Below are 27,302 nucleotides of genomic sequence, written 5' to 3'. Positions count from 1 at the left end.
GCGGTGTGTTGGATGGACACAGGACCCCTCATTTACATTTTGATGATGAGGAAATGTGGACTCCAAAGTGAGGAAGTGGTGGGTTTTGGATTTTCCATCAGTTCTTTTGGGTTGCAAATTCAGTGTCTTCAACCACAATATTATATTGCTTCTAAATTACTTAATATGAGATAACCCTAGAGGACCAAGGGTCACTAAAAAACATGGAAAGCATAAGGGAAAAATAAGTCCTCCACACTCCCTCCCCGCACCTGGCTGACTACTCCTGGATCTAAGACCTCTAGGGGCCTCTCCATCAGGCAGCACAAGGAGCAGTAGGTGCCTGCCACCTCCTGAGGGCCCAGCAGAAGGCAGAACCTGGTCACAGCCGGAAGGAGAGTTTGTGGCCCTGAGCACGTGGGGGTCATGGCCCTGATCACGTGGTGCCACAGATCCATCTCTTGAGGTCACAGCTCTGATCACATGGGCTCTGGTCATGTGAGGTCACGGTCCTGACCATGGTCCTGACCCATCAGGTGGGGTCAGAGGGCCACAGCTCTGAGAAAGGGGCATTAAAATCTCTCCCATCCTTTAATATATAACAACACCGTTCAGACTGTGGTCAGAGCAATAATTTCCCTTTGTCATCTCCTTCCTCCCCCCTTCCCTTTTTCCTTCCATAGTTTTTAACAAGAAGAATGGCAATCAGTTTGCAAACCCCACAAATTGACTATTCCATCCATCTAACTCACTATCTACACCTATGACATGCTATCTTGGCGTCATGCCCTGCATGTGGGATAACAGCCCTGAGTACGTGGGGCCAATACCACGTGAAATTGGGTCTCCACATAGGACAGGGGGTCACAGCTACAAAGGCGTTCAGTCCAGACCCCAGTGAAGTTGGGTCTCCTGGGGAAGAACACGGGGTTAAGCCCTGAGGACTATAGGGGTGACTGCTCTGTACAAGGAGGTGGTCACAGCCCATAGGATGTGGGGTCAGGGGCTCAGCACATGGGCTGCACGCCCTGATCACGGGGTCATGGCTCCAGCATGCGGGGTCACAACACTTTCTCCTGAGGCCCTGTTCCGACCTCTTGTGGTCACAGTCATGGTTATGTGGGGCACAGTTCCCATTACTTGGGGTCATTGGTCTGATCATGTGGTGTCACCATCTTGATCACATGAGGTCACGGCACTGTTCACCTGTGGTCACGGCTCCCAGTCACATTTAGGAGCTAGAGGCGGGAGTCACTGCCGGAGGAGAGGTCCGCTTCCGAACTACGAACTACGCTTCCCAGGAGGCTGCTCGCTGTACCGTGAAGCACTTCCGGCAGAATCCCCTCCTCTTTCTGACTCCCCTGTTGGCCCAGAGATCCTTCTTCGACGTGCTGTCTCCTCCGCCTCGCCTTCAAGTCAGCCCAGGCTCTGAGATGGACCCCGCGGCATTGCTCCGGGTTTCGGCGGACCACGGTGAGTCGGCCGGCCAGGCGGGGTTCTGCCTGGCGAAGGGACCGGGCGAGAGGAGGGTGACCGCCTACCTTCTCCCGCTCTCGGACCTCAGGCACCCGGCTGGTGTCAGCATTATCCGATGCCGAGGCTGTCCCTCAGGAAGTGCAGTAGCTTCGGGCTGCGTACTGTGGGCGGTGCCCAGGACACCTGCTCTGTAGCTGGACGGGGTTTCCTTCCTCTGGAGTCCCGCAAACTGTCCATGGTGCTAAAAGTCTCTGCTCCAAATCTCCCAGCCTGCCCCCCGCTGCGGAGTGGGAGACCATCTGCGATCTCCGCTCTTGCAGCCACTGGCCACAAGCGAATGTGGACCACTTGTTGTGGCGAGTGCTACTGAGGAAGTACATTTTTAAATTTACTTTCCATTAATTTGTAACGAAATACTGAAGAAGTAAAAAATATTTTCCCATCAAACACATATTTACTTATTTAATTAAAAAATTTTAATTCCAGTATAGTTAACAGTGTTATATTAGTTTCAGGTGTACAATATAGTGATTCAGCACTTCCATACATCACCCAGTGCTCATCAGGACAAGTGCACCCCTTAATCCCTATCACCCATTCCCCACCTACCTCCCCTCTGATAACCATCAGGTTGTTTTCTATAGTTGAATCTGTTTCTTGGTTTGTCTGTCTATTTTTTCCCCATTGCTCATTTGTTTTGTTTCTTAAATTCCACATATGAATCAAATCATATTATATTTGTTGTTCTCTAACTGATGTATTTTGCCTAGCATTGTACTCTCTAGCTCCATCCATGGCATTGCAAATGGCATGATTTCTTTCTTTCTTTCTTTCTTTTTTAATGGCTGAATCACATTCCATTGTCTATATACACCACATCTTTTTTATCCATTCATCTATAGATGGACACTTGGGCTGCTTCCATAATTTGGCTATTGTAAATAATGTTGTTATAAACATAAGGGCACATGTATGCCTTTGAATTAGCGTTTTTGTATTTTTTGGGTAAATACCTAGTAGTGTGATTACTGGATCATAGAGTAGTTTCTATTTTTAACTTTTTGAGGAAGCTTCATGCTATTTCCCACAGTGGCTGCACCAATTTGCATTCCTACCAGCAGTGCGGGAGGGTTCCTTTTTCTCCATATCCTTGCCAACACTTGTTTCTTGTGTTTTTGATTTTAGCTGTTCTGACGGGTGTGAGGTGATATCTCATTGTAATTTTGATTTGAATTTCCCTGATTATAAGTGATGTTGAAAATCTTTTCATGTTCCTGTTGGCCATCCAGGGGTCTTTTTTTAAAAAAAATTTACTTCTCAATTTTTTGAGAGAGGAAATATAGCTTAAAATGCAAAAAAAAAATTATTTCTAAGATTATATATATTTTTAAAGCTTATTTATTTTTGAGAGAGAGTGTGTGAGTGAGGGAGGGGCAGAGAGACAAGGAGAAAGAGAATCCCAAGCAGGCTCTGAGCTCTCAGCGGAGGGGGAGACCAACGTGTGGGTCTCAAACCCAACCCCCCCCCCGCCCCAGATCAAGAGTTACATGCTCCACCCAATGAGCCAGCCAGGTGCCCCCTGGAGGTCTTCTTTGGAGAAATGTCTGTTCATGTCTTCTGCCCCACCCGTTTATTTATTTATTTATTTATTTTTTTGGTGAGACTACATTTCCCTTTAACCTTTGAAAATTTAAGGTCATAATTGAGATGTGCTGTGTCAAGTACACATCTAATTTAGAAGAGATGGTTGGAAAAAGGAATATAAACTACTGATAAGCTTTCAATATTGATTTTGTGTTGAAGTGACAATATTTTTAAATGAAATTTTACTTTTAGTCTTTTAAAGTTTATTTATTTATTTTGAGACAGAGAGAGCACAAGTGAGGGAGGAGCACAAACCATGAGATCATGACCTGAACTGAAACCAAGAGTCAGACACTTAACTGAGCCACCCAGGTGCCCTGATTCTAATGGTTTTAGGAGCCGTTTTACATTTGCAATTAAAAAAATTTGTTTTAATTGGCATCAGCCTAATATTTTATTTATTTTTGATAGAGACAGACAGAGCACAAGTGGGGGAGGGGCAGAGAGAGAAGGAAACACAGAATCTGAAGCAGGCTCCAGGCTCCAAGCTGTCAGCACAAAGCCTGAACTCACAAACTGTGAGATCATGACCGGAGCTGAAGCCGGAAGCTCAACCGACTGAGCCACCCAGGCATCCCACATTTGCAATTTTAATAGATACTGAGTTGCTCTGTAGATAGTAGTTTGCTCCTACCAATTATTAAAGGGGGATTGTTTACTCACTGACTTGAGATGCCATATTTGCCATATATTATAATTAGATCATTTTCCCTTCTACATATCCACCTATCCATCCATCCATCCATCCATCAATCCATCTATCTATCCATCATCCATACATCCTTTTGTTCTTCTTCCTTTACAATCTGTTTTGTAGATATGGTCAACCTGTGATTGACTTGTAGCATGAGTAAGGGGGAAATCCTTAGTTGCTTTTAGTTACTTAGATCTTGGGATATCATTTGTTACTACATCATAACCTAGCGTATTTTGCTTAATAATGATCCTTTTCTCCATGTCACTCTGAAAAAGTCTAGCTTCTTTAGTGTGAATTCTAGATGTCTGGTTACTTTGCTTTTTCATTCAGTTGTTGGTTGGGTAGGCATTTATTGAGGCAGTGGTTAAATGAAACTGCTCTGAAACCCAAGACTTGGATTCTAGGCTTGGCTCTGCCACTTGGGAATGACATGATCTTTTTATGTTTATTTATTTTTGAGAGAGAGAGATAGAGAGTGCGAGCAGGGGAGGGGCAGAGAGATAGAGACACACACACAGATCTGAAGCAGGGTCCAGGCTCCAAGCAGTCAGCACAGAGCACGATACAGGGCTCGAACTCAAAAACGGTGAGATCGTGACCTGAGCCGAAGTCCGATGCTCAACCAACTGAGCCACCCAAATGACCCAGGAATATGATCTTATGAGCCAGTTCTCAGTTCTCTCTTTTGTGAGATGGAGGTAATAGCAGCTCTGACATCATGGCTTTGTTGTGAAGATTAATGAAACAGTAGGCTTAGCACAGTGCCTGCCTGGCATGTACTACCTGCTCAATCAATGCTCGCTACACTACTGGTAGTTCTGGAAAGAGAAGAGCTGTGTAGGTTGTGTTACAGTAACAATGACCCTCAAATCTCAACAGTAATCTAACAACAGCAATCTAACCCTAATCTTAATTAACTCTCAGTGGGTTAGCTTGGCTGTAGTACTTATAACATGGAGAAGATGAAGAGGTGAAACCACATAGTGGCTCTTAAAGTTGTTGTTTAGAAGAAAGACATGCCAGTTCCACTCACATTTCACTGGGAAGCAAGTCACATGGCTACCTTCAATAACCTGATTTCTGATAGGAAGGCCATGTACCAGGCCTTAGAGAAAATTAGGGTGTGAATCAGCAAGTTCTTTGCAGCAGCTCTGGGGTGTTGGAAGATAAGCTGAAGTCCAAGTTGGAACGGGCCCATAGGGGCTACAAGCAAGCTGATTGGAGTTGAGAGGCTTCAACCCAACAACAAATGACCAGCTGTTAAATTGAAAGGTGTGTTGTGTTGGCAGTGAAATTTGGAATCAAAGAAATATGAAAGCAGACCTGGAGACAGGTTGCTCCCTTTTCTGACTATTGTCCCTGACCTGAATGCCAAAAATCAAATTGCTTCAGTAATGGCAAAGACCTTGAGGAAAGCAGATCAGAATCCAGAGCAAATAACTTTGGATGTAACAAACAAGAGCAGTCTAAGACAGGGCTTGGCAGACTTTTTCTATAAAGGGTCAGATGGTAAATGTTTTATTTAGCCTTTGTGAGCCACATGGTTTTTGTTGAAATCACTCAACTCTGCCATTGTGTGAAAGCAGCCGATAGGTAAACAAATGGATATTTCTGTGTTCCAATAAAACTTTATTTATGGACATTGAAATATGAATTTCTTTCTTTTTTAAAAATGTTTATTTATTTATTTTTGAGAGAGAGAATCAGAGAGACAGCGTGCGTGCACACGTGTGTGGGCATGAGTGGGGGAGGGGCAGAGAGAAAGGGAGAGAGAGAATCCCACGCAGGCTCCACACTGTCAGTGCAGAGCCTGCCATGGGCTCGATCTCATGAACTGTGAGATCATGAACTGAGCTGAAATCAAGAGCCAGATGCTCAACCGACCAAGCCACCCAGGCACCCCTGAGAAGTCTGTTTTAATAAGGGTTCACAAATGTTCATTCTAGACCTAGCCTCAGCAACCCCCCCTTTTCCTCTATAGTCTGAGTTGCCTTCATTCCTTCTCTAATCTTCATTATCCCTAATGCCAGTATGAGCCCTGCCTCTGTGCTGCCTTCCTTGCTTTTACTTGTCTTCTATTCTTTTTTTGAATTTCATCCATTATGAGTTGTCAAATTCATATTCCTGAACTCTTTTTTGATGTGTTTTATTGTTGATTCAAAAATAGTTTTTTTCCAATGAAATTGTAAGTGTTCCAGGGCAAGGAGTGTGTTTTGTGGATTAGTCGTGCCTCTCATATGTTTTAATACCAAGCCAAGTATAGAGTAATGCTCAACCCTGAAAACCCTCAGATCCATTTCTTATGTAGCTAGATTCTTCAGGACCACCAGTTTCGTTCTCCTTGTGAATATTGATGATGATGTGATGAATGTGAATTTATAGGTTGATTTAGGGGACCAGTGAAATTCGAGGATGTGGCTGTGATTTTCACTGAGGCAGAGTGGAAGAAACTGACCTGGAGCAGAGGAACCTGTATAAAGAAGTGATGCTGGAGAATTTCAGGAATCTAGTTGGGTGACAACCTATTCTCTTCCATCCTTTTTCCATTCATATATTTATTTACCATTTACACTGTGCCAACCAATGTTCTAAGAACACATCATTGAATAAAGTAATAAGGCATTTCTTTTGTCACGATGCCTACATTCTAGTGTAGGAGACTAACAAATATAATAAATGGTATATACAGGTAAATTATAAGCTAGGTAAAATATAAGCTCTACATGGCTAATAAAATGTATAAGATGTATAAATTAAGTACAGCAGAATAATAAGGGGGATCCAGAGTGCCAGGGTGTGGAGGCAGCTGGGTGAATTATTAAATTGGGTGATCAGGATAGTCTTCTATGAGGGGATATGTTTCAACAGAGGCTTGAAGGAGGTAAAAAAGTTAGATATGTGAATGTGATGGAAAACTGTTCCAGGTAGGGGAGCACCCAGCGCTAAAACCCCAAGAAAGGAGCATGCCTTGCTGTTTTAAGGAAAAGCAAGGAGGCCAGTGTGATTGGAGCACAGAGAGCCAGGAGGAAAGGACAGTGGTTAAGAGATGACGTCTGTGTCCTAGAAGTTCAAGTTTAAAGTGTAACTGAATCCATCAGTTTTGTGTTTCATAAATTATTTGAGTATCATAAATCATATTTTTGCTCATTTACTTAAAACCTAAAACATTATTTGTTTAGGTTGGCAAGTGCAAAATTATCCGGGATATTCCTGAGTTCTTAAGAGTTACATTTTCAGAGTTGCATACACATTTCTGTCAGGAGATTTTTCAGGATTTTTCTTCATTTGACATAGCTAAGAATTTGGTAGTTCTTGTCTCTTTTATTTTTCAATGGCTTGGATCTGTTTTGAGCTCTTTTCATCTAATCTGAATTGGCCCCATTTTACTCCATTTGGCTTTTGACCTGGTTTCTCTGTCTCTTTCAATGTAGATTCATCCATTTAATTTTGCTTTCAACTGCCAATATGATTTGGTCTTGTTTTTATCTTGTTTCACCAGGTCTTCTTAGTCTCTATGCTGATACATTTTGTTGATTCTGAGGACTCTGTTAACATTGTCTTAAAATAGCCTGACTCAATTTAATCTTTGCACTGAAACATTTAAGGCTTTAAACTATTTTGCTACCCTTGATTCATCCTTTCCTTTCTCTCCATATCTTTTTTCCTCTCATTGCTGAATTTTTTAAAGCAAATTGCACATAATGTGATGTACCACTCCTAAATATATCAGTGTACCTCTAATAAATAAAGACATTTTGATTTACAAAACCACAGTATCATTATCACATGCCACAAAATTATCAGTAACACCTTCCATATCATCTAATACCTAGCCCATGTTCAGATTTACCTGAGCATCTCGAAAAAGTCTTTTTGCAGATTTGAATCAGGATCCAGACAAGATCCACCCATTTCATTTTTTTTTTTTCCTAATGTCTCTTAAATCTGTATCAATTCTTCCTCCCTATCCTGGTTTTTCCCCACAGGCCCTGGATCTGTATGTAATGCTCTTAATCTAGAATATAAATCTGTTTTAGATAATATCAAAAAGTAATTTTTTCATGGATTATAAATCGAGGGAAAATACTTTCCAGATTTACCAAGAGGTGTTCACCAATATGAAAAAAATCCCATCACCAATGACAGTGCTGACTGTAGTGTTTAATTCACCATCTATTCAGCACACCTGTGTCTATCACCAATAAAATATGCACATGCTTATCATCATTAAGGCACATTTGTGTCTTTCTGCGTTTGTACCTGTCATGTCCACAATGATCTGTCTATAGCTATAAGCATGTGATTGCTTTGTTATGTCCCTTAATGTAGTCCTGACAAGAAATTAATATTGAAATGCCTGAAGTTTTATTGTAAATTACTTTTTAAAATCCTCTTTTACATTTTGGATACAGCATTACATTCTTTTAAAAATGTTCTTTGTATAGGTATATTTCATTAAATATAAATTTCATTTCAAGATAGTAAATGAGATGTTAGAATATGTAGACTATCGAAAGGAGGCTTTGGGGGCACCTGGTTGGCTCAGTCAGTGGAGCGTGCAACTCTTGATCTCGGGGTTATGAGTTTAAGCCCCATGTTGGGTGTTAAAGAATTACTTAAAAATAAAATCTTTGTGGGCACCTGCGTGTCTCAGCCAGTTGAGCATCCGTCTCTTGGTTTAGGCTCGGGTCATGATACCAGGATTATGGGATCAAGCACCAAGTGGGGCTCTGTGCTGAGCATGAAGCCTGCTTAAGATATTCTCTCTCTCTCTCTCTCTCTCTCTCTCTCTCTCTCTCTCTCTCTCTCTCCCCCTCCCTCCCTCCCCCCCTTCTTCCCTCTCCCCTGCTTACTCTCTGTCTCTCTCTTAAATAAAATAAAATAAAATAAAATAAAATAAAATCTTTTTTTAAAGAATTCATTTTATGGGCACCTAGATGGCTCCGTCAGTTAAGCATCTGACTCGTGATTTCGGCTCAGGTCATGACCTCATGGTTCGTGGGTTCAAGTCCCTCATCAGGAACTGTACTGACAGTAAAGAGTATGCTTGGGATTCTCTCTCTCTTTCTGTTCCCACCCCTCCCACTTGTGCTCTCTCTCCTTTCCTCAAAATAGATAAAGAAACTTAAAATAAAAATTTTAAAGGGGAGCCTGGGTGGCTCAGTTGGTTAATGATCTCCCAGTTTGTGAGTTCATGATCTCCCTCACTCAGTTCATGATCTCCCAGTTTGTGAGTTCAAGCCCTGTGTCAGACTTTGTCCTGACAGCTCAGAGCCTGCTTCTGATTCTGTGTCTCCTCTTCTCTCTCTGCCCCTCCCCTACTCACACTCTGTCTCTCTCAAAAATAAGTAAACAAACAAACAAAAAAAGAAATAGATAAAAATTTTAAAGAATTCATTTTTTTTAAAGTTTATTTATTTTGAGAGACAAAGAGTGAGCAGAGCCTGTGTGGGGGAGGGGCAGAGAGAGGGAGACACAGAATCTGAAGCAGGCTCCACCCTGTCATTGCAAAGCCCGTGGGGCTCCTGAGTTCATGATCTGAGCCAAAATCAAGAGTCGGATACTTAACCAATTGAGCCACCCAGGCGCCCCCAAAATAAAATCTTTTTTTAAAAAATAGGAGACTTAGGTTTTGACAGTGTTGACAACCTCTTATCTGTCTTCTGCCTAACCTTTTAGTTCTTTCTTAATTCACTCTGCTGTTACCACTTATTCATTCAAAAATATTTATTAACTCTTAAATGTTAGGTCCAGGTCCAGGTTCTTGGAAAATACCAGCAATATGTCAGGGAGAAAGGTATTCCAGACATGGGAACCAGCCAGTGCGAGGCTTTAGGAGGAGAGGTCGGTGTGCCTCCAATGGAGCGAATGAAGGGTGGAGAATAGATGGAGTCAGGCCATAGGTCACCAGGGAATGTGGAACCTGGCAGGTCCCTCTGAGGAACTTGGCTTTTACTCTAAACATTATGTACTTCCTATTTTATTTATTTATTTATTTATTTATTTATTTATTTATTTATTTAAGAATGTAAGTGAGCAAGGGGCAGAAAGAGAGGGAGAGAGAGAGAGAAGTGGGCTCATCTGAAGTGGAGCTCGTGGTTTTGTTTATTTATTTATTTATACCGAAAGCGAGGCTCGTGCTCACCTGATGTGGGACCTGAACTTCTGAACCATGGGATCATGACCTGAGTGGAAGTCAGATGCTTAACGACTGAGCCACCCAGGTGCCCTGGCCTTTTTATTTTTTAAAGTGAACAACCCTATTTATTAGGAATGTTAAACAAAGAAGGAAGAGAGAGAATTGGCTTTAGGCACCCCCTTCTACCCCTACTTCTATTCCTGATCTCAGGGCAGAGCTCTCTGGGCTCCAGGGAATACTACCTTTTGGATGGATGAGGGTCCTGGTAGGACTGGGTTCAGTAGCCCCTCTGGAGCAGCATGACCTAGCCACCCCTCATTTTGTCCTGAGAGAGTCAGTGCAGTGGGCTGGGTGTCTGTGAATCTCCTGCTCAGGATGTCTGCGTGGCAGCTTTGCAGCCCTAGACAGCCCCCAGATTTAGTCTACAGGCCAGATTTGGTTAGCTTTCCCCCCACAAGACTGCAGCTGTGTCAGGGGCTTAATTCTCATTGGCTTCTTTTCTCTTCTTCAAAGACCTAGTCAAACCAACAAGAGTGTCGTTTTTTGCTTAGAAGATTTTCTTTTCCTTTAAGGACAGATTTAGTAGGATATAAACCTTTGTATGCTAAGTAGTCAGAGTTATCTGTAGTTTGTTTAAGAGGACATCCTGAACCCTGTTTTGTCTCTTCTTCCTCTGTGACTGTGAATAAGTTACTTAACTCCTCTAAACCTGTTTCCCTATCTATTAAATGATAATAGGATTAAATTTGATTTTCATGAAGAGCACTGTATAGTGAAATACTGGGCCTATTGCAAGTGCTATTTATTATGGTGAATAATAATGGTAATAATAACAACTCTTACAACCCAAATGTCAGGTCATAAAACAAAGCTTACTGAAAAAAAAATTCTGAGTTTATTTAATTGTCAGCTAAAGATGTAAACCAGTAAATGGGAATGCAAGCTGGTGCAGCCACTCTGGAAAACAGTATGGAGATTCCTCAAAAAAACTAAAAATAGAACTACCCTATGACCCAGCAATTGCACTACGAGGCATTTATCCACGGGATACAGGTGTGCTGTTTCGAAGGGACACATGCACCCCCATGTTTATAGCAGCACCATCAACAATAGCCAAAGTATGGAAAGAGCCCAAATGTCCATCAATGTATGAATGGATTAAGAAGATGTGGGGTATACACACACACACACACACACACACACACACACACACACGCAATGGAGTATTACTCGGCAATCAAAAAGAATGAAATCTTGCCATTTGCAACTATGTGGATGGAACTGGAGGGTATTATGCTAAGCGAAATTAGTCAGAGAAAGACAAATATCATATGACTTCACTCAAATCAGAAAGGACTTTAAGAGACAAAACAGATGAACATGAGGGAAGGGAAACAAAAATAATATAAAAACAGGGAGGGGGACAAAACAGAAGAGACTTGTAAATATGGAGAACAAACTGAGGGTTATGGGAGGGGTTGTGGGAGGGGGGGATGGGCTAAATGGGTAAAGGGCAGTAAGGAATCTACTCCTAAAATCATTATTGCACTATATGCTAACTAATTTGGATGTAAATTTTAAAAAATAAAATTAAAAAAAAATCTACAGTCAGCCATTTAAAAAAAGATGTAAACCAGTAAAATAAACAAACACCTTTTACTGAATAGTTTGCAGAGAAATATCAGTGATGTTAAAGGACTATAAAGGCAGTTTTATGGTATTTGTGCTAATAAAAGCTAAAAAGTTAGCATTCTGAATAGGATGGAATGAATCTGTGGGTCTGTACATATTTGATTAAAGCAATCCTCTTATTAATCAGGAAAGAGTCTTCAGTTGGGGTCAGTAAAGGGTCTGGTCTCCTGTGATTACCAAGAGTCCATGTTTTATCATCTTCAGCTGATCAGAAACAATTGCAATCCAGTTTTGATATTTCTTAGGTTAGTGCCGCCAAATGGTAAACATTTTGGTATGTGCTGATTTGTGGAAAACAGAGCAGAGCAGATCTTGAACTAATTGAGGGGGTGGGAGGGCAAGAGCCAACATCACTTAAGTCTGTTTTGCCTGCCTGTTTTTCTGCTGCTGAACTTCCACTTCCTGGTACAAGCTGATTCATACTAGTCCTCTAACAGATATCTGTGAATGGATGGGGAAACTCAGATGTAGTTTTCACATATGCTCTTTAACAACCGTTCCATATTGCCTTCTGCATTGGAGGACATCCAGACTGAGTGATTCCTATGTCAACTATTCTTTCTTCCCATAGGAAAAGTCACAAAGGACATTCCCATAGAGATCACAAAGATTGTTCTCTCTTGATGCTAACAAATGGTTGTAGCTATATGTGTCAGTGTAGCTGGCTATGGCCTAGAAGATAATTTTAGTATAATTGCAGATACTTACAGAGCAGAAGATTCCCCTGATGTTTACTTGGAGTATTCCTTGTTGGGATAATGTGAACAATAGGTTCTGCTGTGGTTTTTTTTTTTTCTTCTTTTTTTGCATTCTAGTAAAAGATGTGATATGTAAAATTTGAAAGTAGTGCATAATCTGAATCTAATTATGGAAGAACATCAGGAATGCTCTTCATGTATTCTAGAACATGAGAGTGTTCTCTAAAAATAGGGGAAGGAAACTAAAGAAACATAATAACTACTTATAATACCTGATCCTAGACTGGATCCTGTACTTCAGGCAAAGTGCTATAAAGGACATTATTGGTTCAAATGACAGGATTGGAATATATATGGGAGTTAGATACAGTTATAACATAAATGTCAAATCTATTGAAGTTGATAACTATATTGCAGTTATGAAAGAATCTCCCTACTTATTTTTAAATAAAAAAAATGTAATGTTTATTTATTTTTGAAAGAGAGTACAAGTGGGAGAGGGGCAGAGAGAGAGGGAGACACAGAATCTGAACCAGGCTCCAGGCTCGGAGCTGTCAGCACAGAGCCCAATGTGGGGCTCGAACCCACAAACTGTGAGATCATGACCTGAGCTGAAGGCAGATGCTTAAGTGACTGAGCCACCCAGATACCCCGAGAATATCCCTACTTTTATGAAATCCACACCAAAGTATTTAGGGGTAAAGAGTCATGATGTATGCTGTATACTCTCAAATGGCTCAGAGAAAACATATACATACATATGCATGTACATACACACACATATAACATATACATGTTAACAATAGGTAATTTGGGTAGAGGGTGCTTAGATGTTTTCTTTGTATTGTTTTTAATCTTGCAACTATTCTGTACATTTGAAATTGTATCCAAATAAAAAGTTTAAAGAAGGTGAATGGAAACATAGGTCCTGTAAAGCACATCTCGGGGAGACAGACATGAGTCATTGTGAACAATTGACGGGCTAGATCTTAACTGTAAGACAAGGAAGAAGAACCCAGTGAACTTTTCCTGTGAATACTTTGGGAACTTCCTTTCTTCAGCAGAATCAAATCCAGAAGTCCATCCCTGGCCTTCCTGCCCTCTGGCCTTTGACGAGCAGCAATTTCTTAGTCAACATGAGCTGCGCAGTCGTCCTATTCCAGATTTGCACTCAGTAAATCCACTCCGACCAGGAGATTCTTGCCCAGAGTATCAGCAGCGGCAGCAACAGCATTCTGATGAAAACCAACCGGGGGGCTGAAGCAGACAATCAAGCAAGGGGAGATTCTAAATCCTTGTCTGGGAGTATAACTGAGAGGGGGACTCCCCTAGTTCACCCCAGCTCCCAGACAGGCAATTGAGTGTTGAAGGTACAACTCAGGCCAGCCCCTAGGACATGCTCTGGGAAAGCGCACAAGGTTCTTGAGAGGGTAGAAACCTGAGGATTTGGAGCAATGGAGTTTGGAGAGCGTGGACTAGATTTCAGCCGGAAGACAAACTTACTCAGACACAAGGCAGTCACAGGGGAAACACGCGTGTGCAGCGAGTGTGGGCGAGGCTTCGGTGGGAAGTCACATTTCATCAGACATGAGAGGACACACACAGGGGAAAAGCCTCATGGGTGCAGGGAGTGTGGGCAAGCTTTTAGCTGCAAGTCACACGTCATCAGACACCAGAGAACACACACAAGGGAGAACGTGTGCACAGTGTATAGGTGAGGCATTACGGAAAAATCAGACCTCATGAAGCACCAGAGGATTCACACAGGAGATAAGCCTTACGTGTGCAGGAACTGTGGCTGTGGCTTTAGGGTGAAATCATACCTCATCACCCACCAGAAGACGCATTCTGGGGAGGAGCCTTGTGTGTGTGTGTGAGCTTTTAGCCACAAGACAGTCCTCAGCACACAGCAGAGGACACACACAGGAGAGGAGCCTTACAAGTGCATGGTGTGTGGGCGAGGCTTTAGCCACAAGTCTACTCTCAGCATACATCAAAGGACACACTCAAGGGAAAGGCCTTAGGTGTACAAGGAGCAAGGGTGTGACCTAGCAACAAGTTATCCATCAGACACACCAGAGGACACACACAGGGGAGAAGTCTTGATTGTAAGGGAATGTGGGCTAGGCGTTAGCTGGATATCACTCCTCATTACACAGCAGAGGATATGCTCAGGGAGAAATCTTATGTACAGGGAGTGAGGGTATAGTGTTAGCTGGAGGTGGCCTCTTAAGAAACACTGAGACTCAGGAGCCTGGGTGGTTTAGTGGGTTAAACACCTGGCTCTTGATTTCAGCTCAGGTCATGATCTCTCAGTTCATGAGATCGAGCCCCACGTCAGGCTCTGTGCTGACAGTTTGCGTGCATGCTCTCTCTCTAAATAAATAAATAAACTTTAAAAAAGGAATTAAAAAAAAAAGAAACACTGAGAGTCAAATCTGTCCACCGTACATGAGTGGGCTTCAGGGACAGTCTTCTGACCCCTTATGCCCTCTGTGAGCGTGAAGATGGCAGAGGCCCAGCTTCTGAGAAGAGAGGTACCGAGCTATGGTCCTCTTGGGGAAGCGGTCTTTGCACCTGATTGACGACTTCTTACTTCCTTCTGCAAGTCTGTTGACTTCCATTGACTTCTGCCATGCTCTCCTGTTTTCTTTTTTTCTATGTTCCTAACCTGCTGTATCCTCTTCTACCCTCACCTTTAGGTATTGCTCAAGGTTGGGTCTCTAACCCTGCAATCTGAGGGACTCCGCAGCCATGTCTTCCTTCTACCCTCTAATCCCAAGCCCAGGTCCCTTTAACCACCCCCCAAAAGTTCTTTAGTCTCAGGACTTACACCTCATAACCATGCTGCTTTGGCCCTCTCCTGGCAGGTGTAAGATTACCAGCCATGCCCACCACCAGTCTGATAATACCAGGTTTCGAGGCTTTCAAGCACAGCCCCTCAGAAGCACCCCCATCCCCCAATCTCAGTGCCCAGCCTTTTAGCCACCCACCCACATCCGTCCTCACTATGCTGCTAAAGCCGCTCTCACCTGTCTTACATCCCCAGGGCCCAGATGGCCCAGATTCCTGATTTGTCTCACTCCCTTCTTGGCCAACATGATGGAAAGAAAAAATATTTGTTTTCTATTAAAATCCACACAGGGTGCCTGGGTGGCTCAATTGGTTAAGCATCTGACTTCAGCTTGCATCATGTTATCATGGTTTGTGAGTTAGAGCCTTGCATCAGGCTCCATGCTGTCAGAGAGGAGCCTGCTTGGGATTCTTTCTCTCCCTGTCTCTCTTTCCCTTCCCTCACACACACGCTCTCTCTCTCTCAAAATCAAATAAAACTGTAAAAAATAATCAAATCCACACAGATGTTGTAGAGATACTACACGGGCCTGGCTTAGTGAGACCACTGTCAGATTCAGGAATCACGGGAGAGGTGCAGAGGAGACCTCTGTCCAGGCCGGGGCAGATAGCTTCAGGATTCTTCAGTCAGAAGTCACTCCCTCCTTTGTCTTCCTTTGTGGAAAAGGGATTGAGATCGGGTCTAGGATGGCACAGTCTCCACAATGACAGGCTTAAGGTGTTGTGAGATCTTCAGAATAAAGGGTTGTGGGTGGAGGAAAGGATGGGAAAAGGAGGCAAACACTCCGAGGACAGTTGGGGTTCATAGAATGTCCTGCCTAGGGAGGAATGGCTGAAGTTTTGCTGTAGGGGCAAATGGCTGGTTTCTGACGGATGTTAAGAGATCCCAGACTCAAAAACTGTAGGGCCTGCTGAGTAAAACTGAGACCAGTGTTCAGTTCCTGTTTCCTGCTGGCTTCATCCTTCAAACATGCCCCTAAGGTTCTCTGGTTCTGCCCCTTTTGGGGAAGTTTTATTTAGCCCCACAAATGCTTCATCCCTTTTTTTTTTTTCTTAGCTTCGCCTCTCAGTACAGACTCCTTCCTTTGTTTCCCAAATTTTCTTTTAATGTTGAAGTGCCTGCAGGCTGGGACTGTGGGGAAGAGTGTTTTTGGGGGTGTGCAGAGAGGGCACTGGAGGAGCTACTTGCTGTGTCTGCCCCTTTCCTGACTTCATGGGGATGAGGATAGAACCTTCCAAGGTCAGCTCACGTTGCTGTGACTGATTCCCTACCCTCTGCCTTCCTGGGTAATAGAGACACTCCCATTACACCATCCTACCTTTGCACAGTTTTAACGTGTTAACAGATCCGCCTTTAGAGGCCATTTTCCCATGAGGCTTTGTAGGAGTGCCCTCTCAACTCAACCCAGGGGTCCTGGTTTTCTTTCCTTTCCTTTCCTTTCCTTTCCTTTCCTTTCCTTTCCTTTCCTTTCCTTTCCTTTCCTTTCCTTTCCTTTCCTTTCCTCTCCTTTCTTTTCCTTTCCTTTTTTAAGTTTATTTATTTTGAGAGAGAAAGACAGAGGCAGAGAGAGAGCGAGAGAGAGAATCCCAAGCAGGCTCTACACCATCAGTGCAGAGTCTGATGTGGGGCTCAAATCCATGAACCGTGAGATCATGACCTAAGCCAAAATCAAGAACCGGAAACTTGGGGCGCTTGGGTGACTCAGTTGGTTAAGTGTCCAACTTCGGCTCAGGTCATGATCTTGCAGTTCATGAGTTGGAGCCCCACGTCGGGCTCTGTGCTGACAGCTCAGAGCCTGGAGTCTTCTTCAGATTCTGTCTGTCTGTCTCTCTCTCTGCCCCTCTCTACTCTTTCTCTGCCTCTCCCCTACTCTTTCTATCTAAAATAAATTTAAAATTTTTTTAAATTAAAAAAAAAAAAGGAGTCAGACGCTCAACCTACTGAGCCACCCAGGTGCCCCCAGGGGTCCTGGTTTTCTGCAGCTGCTTCCATCATCATGCCCACCTCCCCTGCCTCTGCTCCTACTTTCCACCTCGTGAGAGCGCCTTTCATACCCTGACCTCAATGATACCTCTTTCTAGACCTTGGGGTGAGAGATGGGAATTAAAGCCCTCACATGTGGCTTCTGCTGGGCCTTAGGGTGAGCCTCTCTCCAGGGAGGAAGAGAGAAAGGTGGGATGAGACTTAGGCATTTATAAGTCTTAAAGAGATCATAGATCTTAAGGAGGTCTCAGAGCCTTAGAATGCAGGAATGGTGAATCCAGGGTGCTCTTGGAGAGCTGGGATAAAGTTGGGCTCAGCTTAGGCATCCGGAGCTGCTCATAGGGGGAAGCAAGTCCCACTCTTCACCCTGACCTTGGATGATTCAAGGGCCCAGGCTCCTTAGGGCCATATGTGACCGAGAAGAATAAGCCTGAGGGAGAATTTGTAGGATAATGAATTCATGGGACAGAATTTTTTGGGTAAACGAGTGTTTGAGCTTAGAGATTCCAATTCTATGGGAGAGGATTTTGTGTGGTGGCAGGCTGATAGGTGAGAAAACTTTTGCATGTTCTAATAGCTACTGTGAAGAGGTATCTGTCTTTTGAAATGTCCACATTTTGTTGGATTTCTGTTACCACCTGTTTTAAAGCTGAATCTATACTGAAAATATTTTTTATTAATCTGGTATGTTTTAATCATAAGTGTTTTATTTGATTTGAAATAAGATGTACCCAGTTGCAGAAATAGAAAATGAATTTACTTGATTTCAGGTTAAAACAAATACATATTGCCATCTTCTGTAAATAATCATTTTTAAGCCTTAGAAGTTATTCTCTTACAGGACATAATGGTCATATGGAGCCAGATCTGTGTCTGGGAGATAGTAACTGCACAACATGTAGCATCTATTATGATTTCTTTTCACTGTCAAACTTAGCTTTGGAAGATGAACCAGTTCTTGAAGTCCAGCTCTCATTCCAGGGCTCTTTCCTTTCTGTCCCACTGACCTTGTCCATTCTGAGTTCTCTGACAGATGTTAGGTCTTTGGAGCTGTGGTTTCTCCTGCCCCTGGGATTCTCTGTTGTTTCTGTTGAGCCAGCCAGAGATCACTTACATATGTGTGCAAGTCCCTGAACACACAGGAGCATTCTCAGTACAGGATGTACAACACCCATGTCAGTTACGCAGTCAGCAGTGGGAGCAACAACAGTGGTGCATTGAACTGGCTCAGAAGCTCTACTCACAAGTTCACTTTAGTTCCCTTTCCCCACTACAAACCCATGCATTGTATTTGGGAACTGGCAAAGGCTCATTCTTGTGTCTGTTTGTGTGCTCTAACACTAGGGGCCCAGAGTTTGAGGGAGTGGTGGGCACAGAAACATCTTTGTGTTTCAGCAATTATTTTAAGCCTTCACACCTTGACAAAAAGGTTCTTGATGTACCCAGACTTCTACTAGCTCAGTGTCTGCAATGATTCATTCTTTCACTATTTACATGAACCCAGTAAATCTTAGACAATGAATTTGCTTAAAAACTGTTTACATTCTAAAGCCAAAAACCCATTACTGGTGAAAATGAACTGTTTTTAACCCTGATTATTTATCCAACTTTTTTAAATGTTTATTTATTTTGGAGAGAGAGAGAGCACAAGCAGAGAGGGGTTGAGAGGAAGATAGAGAACCCGAAGCAGGCTCAGCACTATCAGCACAAAGCCCCACGAGGGGCTCCAACCTATGAACTGTGAGATAATGGCCTGAGCCAAAGTCGGACACTCAGCCGACTGAGCCACCCAGGTGCCCCTTACCCAACTTTTTTCTTTAAAAAAAAATACTTGGACAGATATTCTGTTTTCCTTTTTTAAGGCTTTATTGAGGTATAATTGACATTCAGTCAACTGAACACTTTTAAAGTATACAATTTGGGGGACACCTGGGTGGCTCAGTCGGTTGAGCGTCCGACTGCGGCTCAGGTCATGATCTCACGGTTCGTGAGTTTGAGCCCCACGTCAGGCTCTGTGCTGACAGCTCAGAGCCTGGAGCCTGCTTCAGATTCTGTGTCCCCACCCCCTCCTCTGCCCCACCCCTGCTTGTGCTCTGTCTCTCTCTGTCTTTCAAAAATGAATAAATATAAAACAATTTTTTAAAAATAAAGTGTACAATTTGATGAATTTTGAGGTATTAACCCAAAGGATACAAAAATGCTGATTCAAAGGGGCCCGTGCACCCCAACATTTATAGCACCACTATTGACAATAGCCAAATTATGGAAAGAACCCAAATGTCCATCAACTGATGAATGGGTAAAGAAGATGTAATATATATATAATGGAATACTACGTGGTGATGAAAAAGAATGAAATCTTGCCATTTGCAACAAAGTGGATGGAACTAGAGGGTATTATGCTAAGTGAAAGAAGTCAGTTAGAGAAAGACATATATGATTTCACTCATATGTGGAATTTGAGAAACTCAACAGATGAACATAGGGAAGGAAAGAAAAGATAAGGTAAAAACAGAGAGGGAGGCAAACCATAAGAGACTCTTAAATACAGAGAATAAACTGAGGGTTGCTAGAGTGGAGGTGGTTGGGGGGCAAGGGTTAAATGGGTGATAGGCATTAAGGAGAGCACTTTTTGGGATGAGCACTGGGTGTCATATGTAAGAGATGAATCACTGGATTCTACTCTTGAAGCCAGGACTATACTGTATGATAATTAACTTAAATTAAAAAAAAAAGAAAAAATGGCTTCTTTTACTCAGCATAATTATTTTGAGAATTATCCACATCATGTATCAATAGTTCATTCTCTTTTTTTAGTTTTTATTTTTTACATTTATTTATTTTTGAGAGACAGAGTGTGAGCGGGGGAGGGGCAGGGAGAGAGGGAGACATGGAATCGGAAGCAGCCTCCAGGCTCTGAGCTGCCAGCACAGAGCCCGACACGGGGCTTGAACCCATGAACCATGAGATCATGACCTGAGCTGAAGTCAGACACTTAACTGACTGAGCCACCCAGGCGCCCTTAGCTCATTCTTTTTATTGCTGAATGATATTTCATTATGTGGATAAATTACAACTTATTCATTTACCCATTTCGATTGTTTCCAATTTTGGCTATATTGTGAACATTCATGTACCAGTCTTTGTATGAGCATATGCTTTCAGATATCTTGGGTAAAAACATTAGGAGTGGAATGACTGGGTCTTATGATGGTGTATGTTTGACTTTCTATGAACCTACCAAATTTTTCCAAAGTGGTTGTTCCATTTTTTTATACCAGCAGGGTATGAGACTTTCAGTTCCTCCACATTCTTACCAACACTTGGAATGGATAATATTTTAAATTTTAGACATTCTAATAGATGTATAGTGCTATCTCATCATGGTCTTACTTTATATTTCACTAATGGGTAATGATGTTTAACGTCTTTTCATTTTGCTCATATTCTTTATTGGATGTTTGTTTTCCTATTATTGAGTTTTGAGAAATCTTTATATATTTTTGATACAAGCCCTTTATCAGATATGTAATTTGCTCTGAAAATGAATGAAAGACCTAAAGGTAAGAGCTAAAATTATCAAACATAGGCGCAAGCCTTTATGATCTTAGGTTAGGCAATGAAGTTCTAGATCACCAAAAGCACAACAAATAAGAGGAAAAAAATGACAAAATGGATTTAATAAACACTTAAAGCTATTGTGCTTCAAAAGACACCATTAAGAAAGTGAAAGTAAAAGATTACCTCTTATTACATGTATTTATTCACTTTTACCTTTGAACTATACTTCAATCTGGAGCTCTAACTTCATGTGTACATCTAAACCTGACCTTGGTCATGGACCTTAGGTCTGCACATGTATGTTGGGCATGCACCTTGGACCTGAATTTGTCCAGTTCCTTGGAAACAATCGTAAGCTAGAAATTGTAAGTGGATGTGAATCTTTTACTCAGACCTTGGAATTTGTCCTGGACTTAGACCCTGGGCCTTGGACAATATTTAGATACTGGATTCCAACCTTATAATTCAGTTCTTGACCTTTATTTTCCCAGAATCTTGGACCTGAGTTTATATCTAGACCTTGGTCACGGACCTGGACCTTAGACCTTGATTTGGAGCGTGAGTGTTATATGGTAGGGCTGTCATAACAAAGTACCACAAACTGGGTCACTTAACCAACAGAAAGTTATGTCTCACAGTTCTGGAAGCTAGAAGTTCAAGATAAAATGTTGGCAGGGTTGATTCCTTCTGAGGGCTGGGAGGGAGAAATGCATTTCATACTTCTCTTCTGGCTTTTGGTGTTTTTCTGACAATCTTTAGCATTCTTTGGTTTGTAGACGAATTGCCCCAGTATCTGTCTTCATGTTCACATGGTAGTTCCCCCTGTACGTGTGTCTGTGCCAAATTTCTTCTCTTTATAAGGACACCAGTCATACTGAATTAGGAGTCCACCTACTCCTGTATGACTTCATCTTAACTAATTACATCTGCAACAACCCTATTTCCAAATAAGGTCACATTCTGAGGTATTTGGAGTTAGGACTTCAACATATGAATTTTTGAGGGCCACAACTCAACCCATTACAGGCGTGAGGTGGTATCTTTGGGACATTGACCTGAACTCTGTATATGAACTTTGAATTTGTACTTGGAACTGGATGCGACCTGACCAGAACATTGAACCTGACCTTAGACCTAGACCTTGGCCTGTGGAAGAGTGATTGAAACTTTGATTGGGAGATCAGATCTGGATTTTGGATATGGACTTGGACCTTGGACCCAGTACTTGGATTTGGGCCTGGACCTAAATTTGACATTGAAATTAGATTTGACATTAGGCCTACTCTTCGGACTTGGCTCTGGGTTTTGGAACTGTGCCTTGGAACTTATTGGTTTATCTTCAACCTCCCCCCTTAAAATTGGACATGCACCTTGTACCTCAACTTTGGATGTGGGCCTGGACCTAACCTTGGTTGTGGACATTAGACCTACGCTTTCATGTAGACATGGACCATGGGACCTGCACCTGGATCTTGGAAGTAGACTTTGGACGTTGTTCCTGAGCCTTAAATTTTGATGTCAAATCTTGATCTCTGACCCTGACCTAGGACTTAAATCACACCTGAATCTCAACCTGGTCCTTGGCCTTGGACATTGTCATGGTCTTTGGACTTGGACCTTGAAACTAGATTCATATCTGAACTATGTATCTGAACAGTTCTGGACTTTGAATCTAACCTTAGGCATTGTATTTGCTTATAAATCTGAATTTATTATTTTTACTATTTTTTTAATGTTTATTTTTGAGAGAGAGAGAGAGAGAGAGAGAGAGAGAGAGTGAGAGAGAGAGAGAGAGCATGAGCAGTGGAGGAGCAGAGAGAGGGGGAGATACAGAATCCAAAGCAGGATCCAGGCTCCAAGCTGTCAGCACAGAGCCTGACATGGGGCTCGAACCCATGAACTTCAAAATCATGACCTGAGCTGAAGTCAGATTCAACCAACTGAGCCACCAGGCACTCCTGAATCTGAACTTCTAACAGAGGGCTTGAACTTTATACCTGGACCCTGGATCTGACCCCAGCCTAGACTTCCGACCTGGATGTGGATGTGACCTTGGGCCAAGGATTTAGACCTGGATGTCCATCCTGAACTTTGACTTCTCCTGGACATTAAGCTTGAAACTTAGACCTAGATGGGGCCTGTAACTTATACCTGACATTAGACTTATACATTGGATCTGGATCTTAGACATGAACTTAAGATATGCATATGAACATTGGACCTGAAACTTGGACCTAGATTTTCCAAGTTTTTTGGATATAACCTTTAAAAAATCATTATTTATTTACTGAGAGAGACAGAGAGAGAGGAAGCACAAGTGGGGGAGGGGCAGAGAGGGAGTGAATCCCAAGCAGGCTCCACATTGCCAGTGCAGAGCCCAACATGGGGCTTGAACTCAAGAATTGTGAGACCATGACCTCAGCCAAAGTTGGAGGCTTAACCAACTGAGCCACCCAGGCACCCCTCTTGGATATAACCTTTAACTGGAATTTGGACCTGAACCTGGATTTTTTTATTTGGTCATCGGAGCTGGACATGAACATGAACTTTGAACCTGAACCTTGGAACTCAACCACAGACCTGGATTTGTTCAGTGTTTAGGAATTGACATTAGATCTGGACCTTGGTCAAGGATCTGACACATGCTTGGAGCTGGGACTCAGATTTCAATCTGTATCTTGGACTTAGGACCATGATCTGGATGATGTAAATGCACCTTGGACCTGGACCTTGGACCAGAATTTGTATATGAACGTGGACTAATCTTTGGATCTAAATCTGGACCTGGTTTTGGATGTTGGACTTAGACCTAAAGCTTTGATTTTACCTAGAACATATACTGGTTGTTTGTTTTTTTTTTTAATTAAAAAAGTGTTTGTTTAAAATTTATTTATTTTTTGAGAGAGACAGAGACAGAGACAGAGACAGAGACAGAGAGAATGAGCAGGGGAGGGGCAGAGAGAGAGGAAGAAAGAAAGAATTCCAGGCAGGCTCCATGGGGTTAGTGTGGCACCCAGTGCAGGTCTCGATCTTACTAACTGGGAGATCATGACCTGAGCCAAAACCAAGACTTGGACACTCAACCAACTGAGCCATCCAGGTGCCCCTGGAACATATACTTTTGGCACTATACTTTGTCATTAGACATGGACCAGGACTTGTTACTTGGAACTGTATCTTGGACCTCAGATCTGAAATTTAAACCTGGTAGTGACCTGTATTCCTTGTACTTGACCTCATATCTGGCAATTGAATCTCTACCCAGATCTTGGATTTGGATCTCAAATCTTGCATTTCCTTGGATAATGGATCTTACCTGAAATATAGAAATTGTACCTACATTTGGATCTTTGACCTGGACCTGAATCTACGAACAAGATTTTGGATCTCACCAGTGAATTTTGGCAATGATCCTGGACCTCAGACCTGGATTTAGTTCTTAGACTTAGGCTTCAGTCCTGGATGTAGATCTCAAATGTGAATATCAGACCTTAAAGCTGAACCTCATTTCTGGCCCCCAATCCTATAACTTAGAATGGATTATACATATTCTTGGAACTAGAACTTCAATCTGGATCTTGGAACTGGAACTCAACCTTGTACTAGATATTCAAACTGGACTTTAGACATGGATTTTGGACTCACCTTAGACCTGGGAAGTGGACCTAGAATTGGACCCTGGACTTGGTCATTGAACCTCTGTACTGGACCTGACTTTGGATCCAGACTTTGTGTCTTGACCTGAACCTGGACTTTGGAAGTGGTTGAATGTACCTCAACCTTGAACAGGTGTCTTGAATCTGGACTGTAAACCTGGACCTAGATTTAACATTAAATGCTGACATTGGACCTGAGCCTCAAATATGAACATAGATATTGGACTTGGACCATGGACCTCGACTTGGATCCAGATCTAGGATATAGTGTTTGGAACTAAACACTGGCCTGCTCCTGAACCTTGTTGTAGACGTTGGATATGGAATTGGCTTGTAAGTTAGTCCTGACATTAAACCTGGTCCTTGGACATGGACTTGGACTTTGATATTAGAACTGTATCTTGGACATTGAATGTTCTAAACATGGATCTGCCCTTTGGACCTGAACTTAGGATGTGGATCTGCATTTGATCTTGGATACTTATGTTAGACTTGGCCTTTGGAAATGGACATGGATCTTGGACCTGGACTTTGACCTGAATGTTGGAATAGACTTAGGGACTTTGTTCTCAAACTCTGGACCTGGGCCTTGAACCTGGAAACTCAGACTTGGGGCTGGATCTTGGACTTGGCCCTTAGATCTCAAACTGGTCTTTGGACATAGAATTGGAACCTTGGACTTGGAACATCAAATCTCAATTGTGGAACTCTGTTTGTCTGTGATGTTGGACCTATCCTTAGACTTGGTCCTTGGTGATGGACCCAGGCCTTGGACCTTGTTACTTGAGCTTCAACTTCTAACCTAAGACTTTGATCTCATATCAAGACCTCAGACTTGGACATCAGACCTACATCAGGATATGACTTTAGATCTGGAATATTGATCTGAACCAGAATTCTAGACCTAGATTAGGGGAACTTGGTCTTAGACTGGAATCTTGGTTTGAAACTCAACTTGTCCTGGACACTGAACTCAGACATAGGATTGATTTGGATCTTGCAACTATACCTTTAACTTTGACATCTAACGTTGGTCACAGAACTTGAATTTGGGGCATTTGTTTTGGTCTCTCTTGTGGGTGCTACGCCACCACCTTGGTATCTTTCCATGAGGGAGGGTAGCCTCAGACTTGGCTAGGAAGTAGAGTGCTTCCCCTGTCTGCTTATTGATAGCTGGCACTCCTAATCAATCTCCTTTGTCAGTTTGCCTGGAGTTTTCAGCTGGACTTTCTATTTAGTTTGTTTAGTCATGGGAAAGAATAGGCCAGATGGGCTGTCATCTAGTGCTGGGTTAGAGTTTGGGAAATGCCTCGTCTGGACCACCTTGTTCTGTTGTGTGGGGAGACCTAAGTGCCCTGTTGCTGTGTTGTTCCTCCAGTCCAGAAGTCTCAAACCATTTATCCTTCAGGCAACCTTCTAGAGTTCTCCTTGATTGTTTCTTGCATATTTTCAGGTTTATAGTTGTACTCAGCAGGGAGGAGCAGAGATAAATGGGTCTATACCATTTTGTCTAGACTGAAGTCACTGGTCATTGCTGTTGTAGGTTACTCTGTTGAGAGTTTTGCTATAGAGATGAGCAGAGACATGAGACAGTGGCATGAAGGAGATGTGGTGTTAAGAAAGGTTTGCTTTTAAAATAATCTAAAAACGGAGGGGAAAAAAACTAAGAGACTCTTAAATACAAGAGAACAAACTGAGCATTGCTGGAGGGGTTGTGGGTGGGTGGGAGGGGCTAAATGGGCAAGGGACATTAAGGAGGACCCCTGTTGGGATGAGTGTCCCAACACATATGACACTGAGTGTCATATGCAGGGGATGAATCACTGGATTCTACTCATGAAATCATTATTGCACTGTATGCCAACTAACTTGGATGTAAAGAAAAAAAAAAAAGAAACAAGAAAGGAAAAAGAATTGTTTGTTTAATTTATTAATGAGAGAAACTATAGCATGTTTGTAAGATCTATTTCTTGATGGTGCAGGAAGCATAGGAAATAATTACTTGAAAAGGTAGGAGGCAATAAGATCTCCTGTACAAATTTGGGAAAGCTTTAGATAGGAGCTTAGAAGGTTTGTCCATTGCCCATCCTAACAGGAAGGAAGTAGAGTATGTGAGCACAGATGCAAGTAGGTACTCAGTGAGGTCTTGGGAGTCTGAGGAATTTCTCTCTTGACTGTTTCTGTTATCTTCCTGAAAGAGGAAGCAGGGTCAACAGCTAGACAGTGAAAAAGAAGGAAGAGGTTGTTGGAGATTTGGAGAGAGAATATATGAAAAAGTTACCTAGGAGAGTGGACTAGTGAATGGTCTAGATTTAGAAGACATGACAGAGGGATACAGAAGACTATGATTTAAAAGTAGGATTTAGGGGTAACTGGGTGGCTCAGTCGGTTAAGCGACCAGCTCTTGATTTCAGCTCAGGTCACGATCTCATAATTCTCAAGATTGAGACCCACGTCAGGCTCTGCACTCAGTGCAGAGCCTGTTGGGATTCTCTTTCCCCCTCTCTCTCTGCCCCTCACCTGCTTGTGCTCTCTGTCTCTCTCTCTCTCAAAATAAGTAAATAAACATAAAAATTAAAAAAAAATAAAAGTAGGATTTAGGGGTGCCTGGGTGGCTGTCAGTTAAGCATCCAACTCTTGGTTTCAGCTCACGATCTAGCAGTTCATGAGTTCAAGCCTCACACAGGGCTCTGTGCTGACAGAGTAGAGCCTGCTTGGGATTCTCTCTCTCTCCCTCTTTCTCTTTGCCCTACCCCCCCCCCCCTTCAAAATAAATAAATAAACTTAAAAAAAAAGTAGGATTTAAAGACTTCAGAGATGGAGGAATCCTAAGTGATGTCAAAAGCCCGAGTATGAATAGCCTAGTTCTATTAACAAAGCAATGACTCCTATGTCTGGCACTGTGCTGGGCAACAGTGACAAA

The 27,302-nt window shown here is 42.5% G+C and overlaps 1 protein-coding gene across 1 annotated transcript; it reads left to right on the top strand.

Moving 5' to 3' along the window:
• Window positions 1-497: 497 nt before the first annotated feature.
• ZNF589 (zinc finger protein 589) lies at window positions 498-18,690 on the top strand. The gene is given in 4 exon segments (XM_053220297.1): window positions 498-515; window positions 1,215-1,452; window positions 13,312-13,571; window positions 13,573-18,690. Coding segments are annotated over 4 exon segments (987 nt in total). The 3' UTR covers window positions 14,044-18,690.
• The last annotated feature ends 8,612 nt before the right edge of the window (window positions 18,691-27,302 follow it).

This window comes from Acinonyx jubatus, chromosome A2, assembly GCF_027475565.1.
Source record: "Acinonyx jubatus isolate Ajub_Pintada_27869175 chromosome A2, VMU_Ajub_asm_v1.0, whole genome shotgun sequence".
In the NCBI taxonomy this organism is placed as follows: domain Eukaryota; kingdom Metazoa; phylum Chordata; class Mammalia; order Carnivora; family Felidae; genus Acinonyx; species Acinonyx jubatus.
Note: the sequence above shows the minus strand (reverse complement) of the source record. Positions and strands in the feature narration are given on the sequence as shown.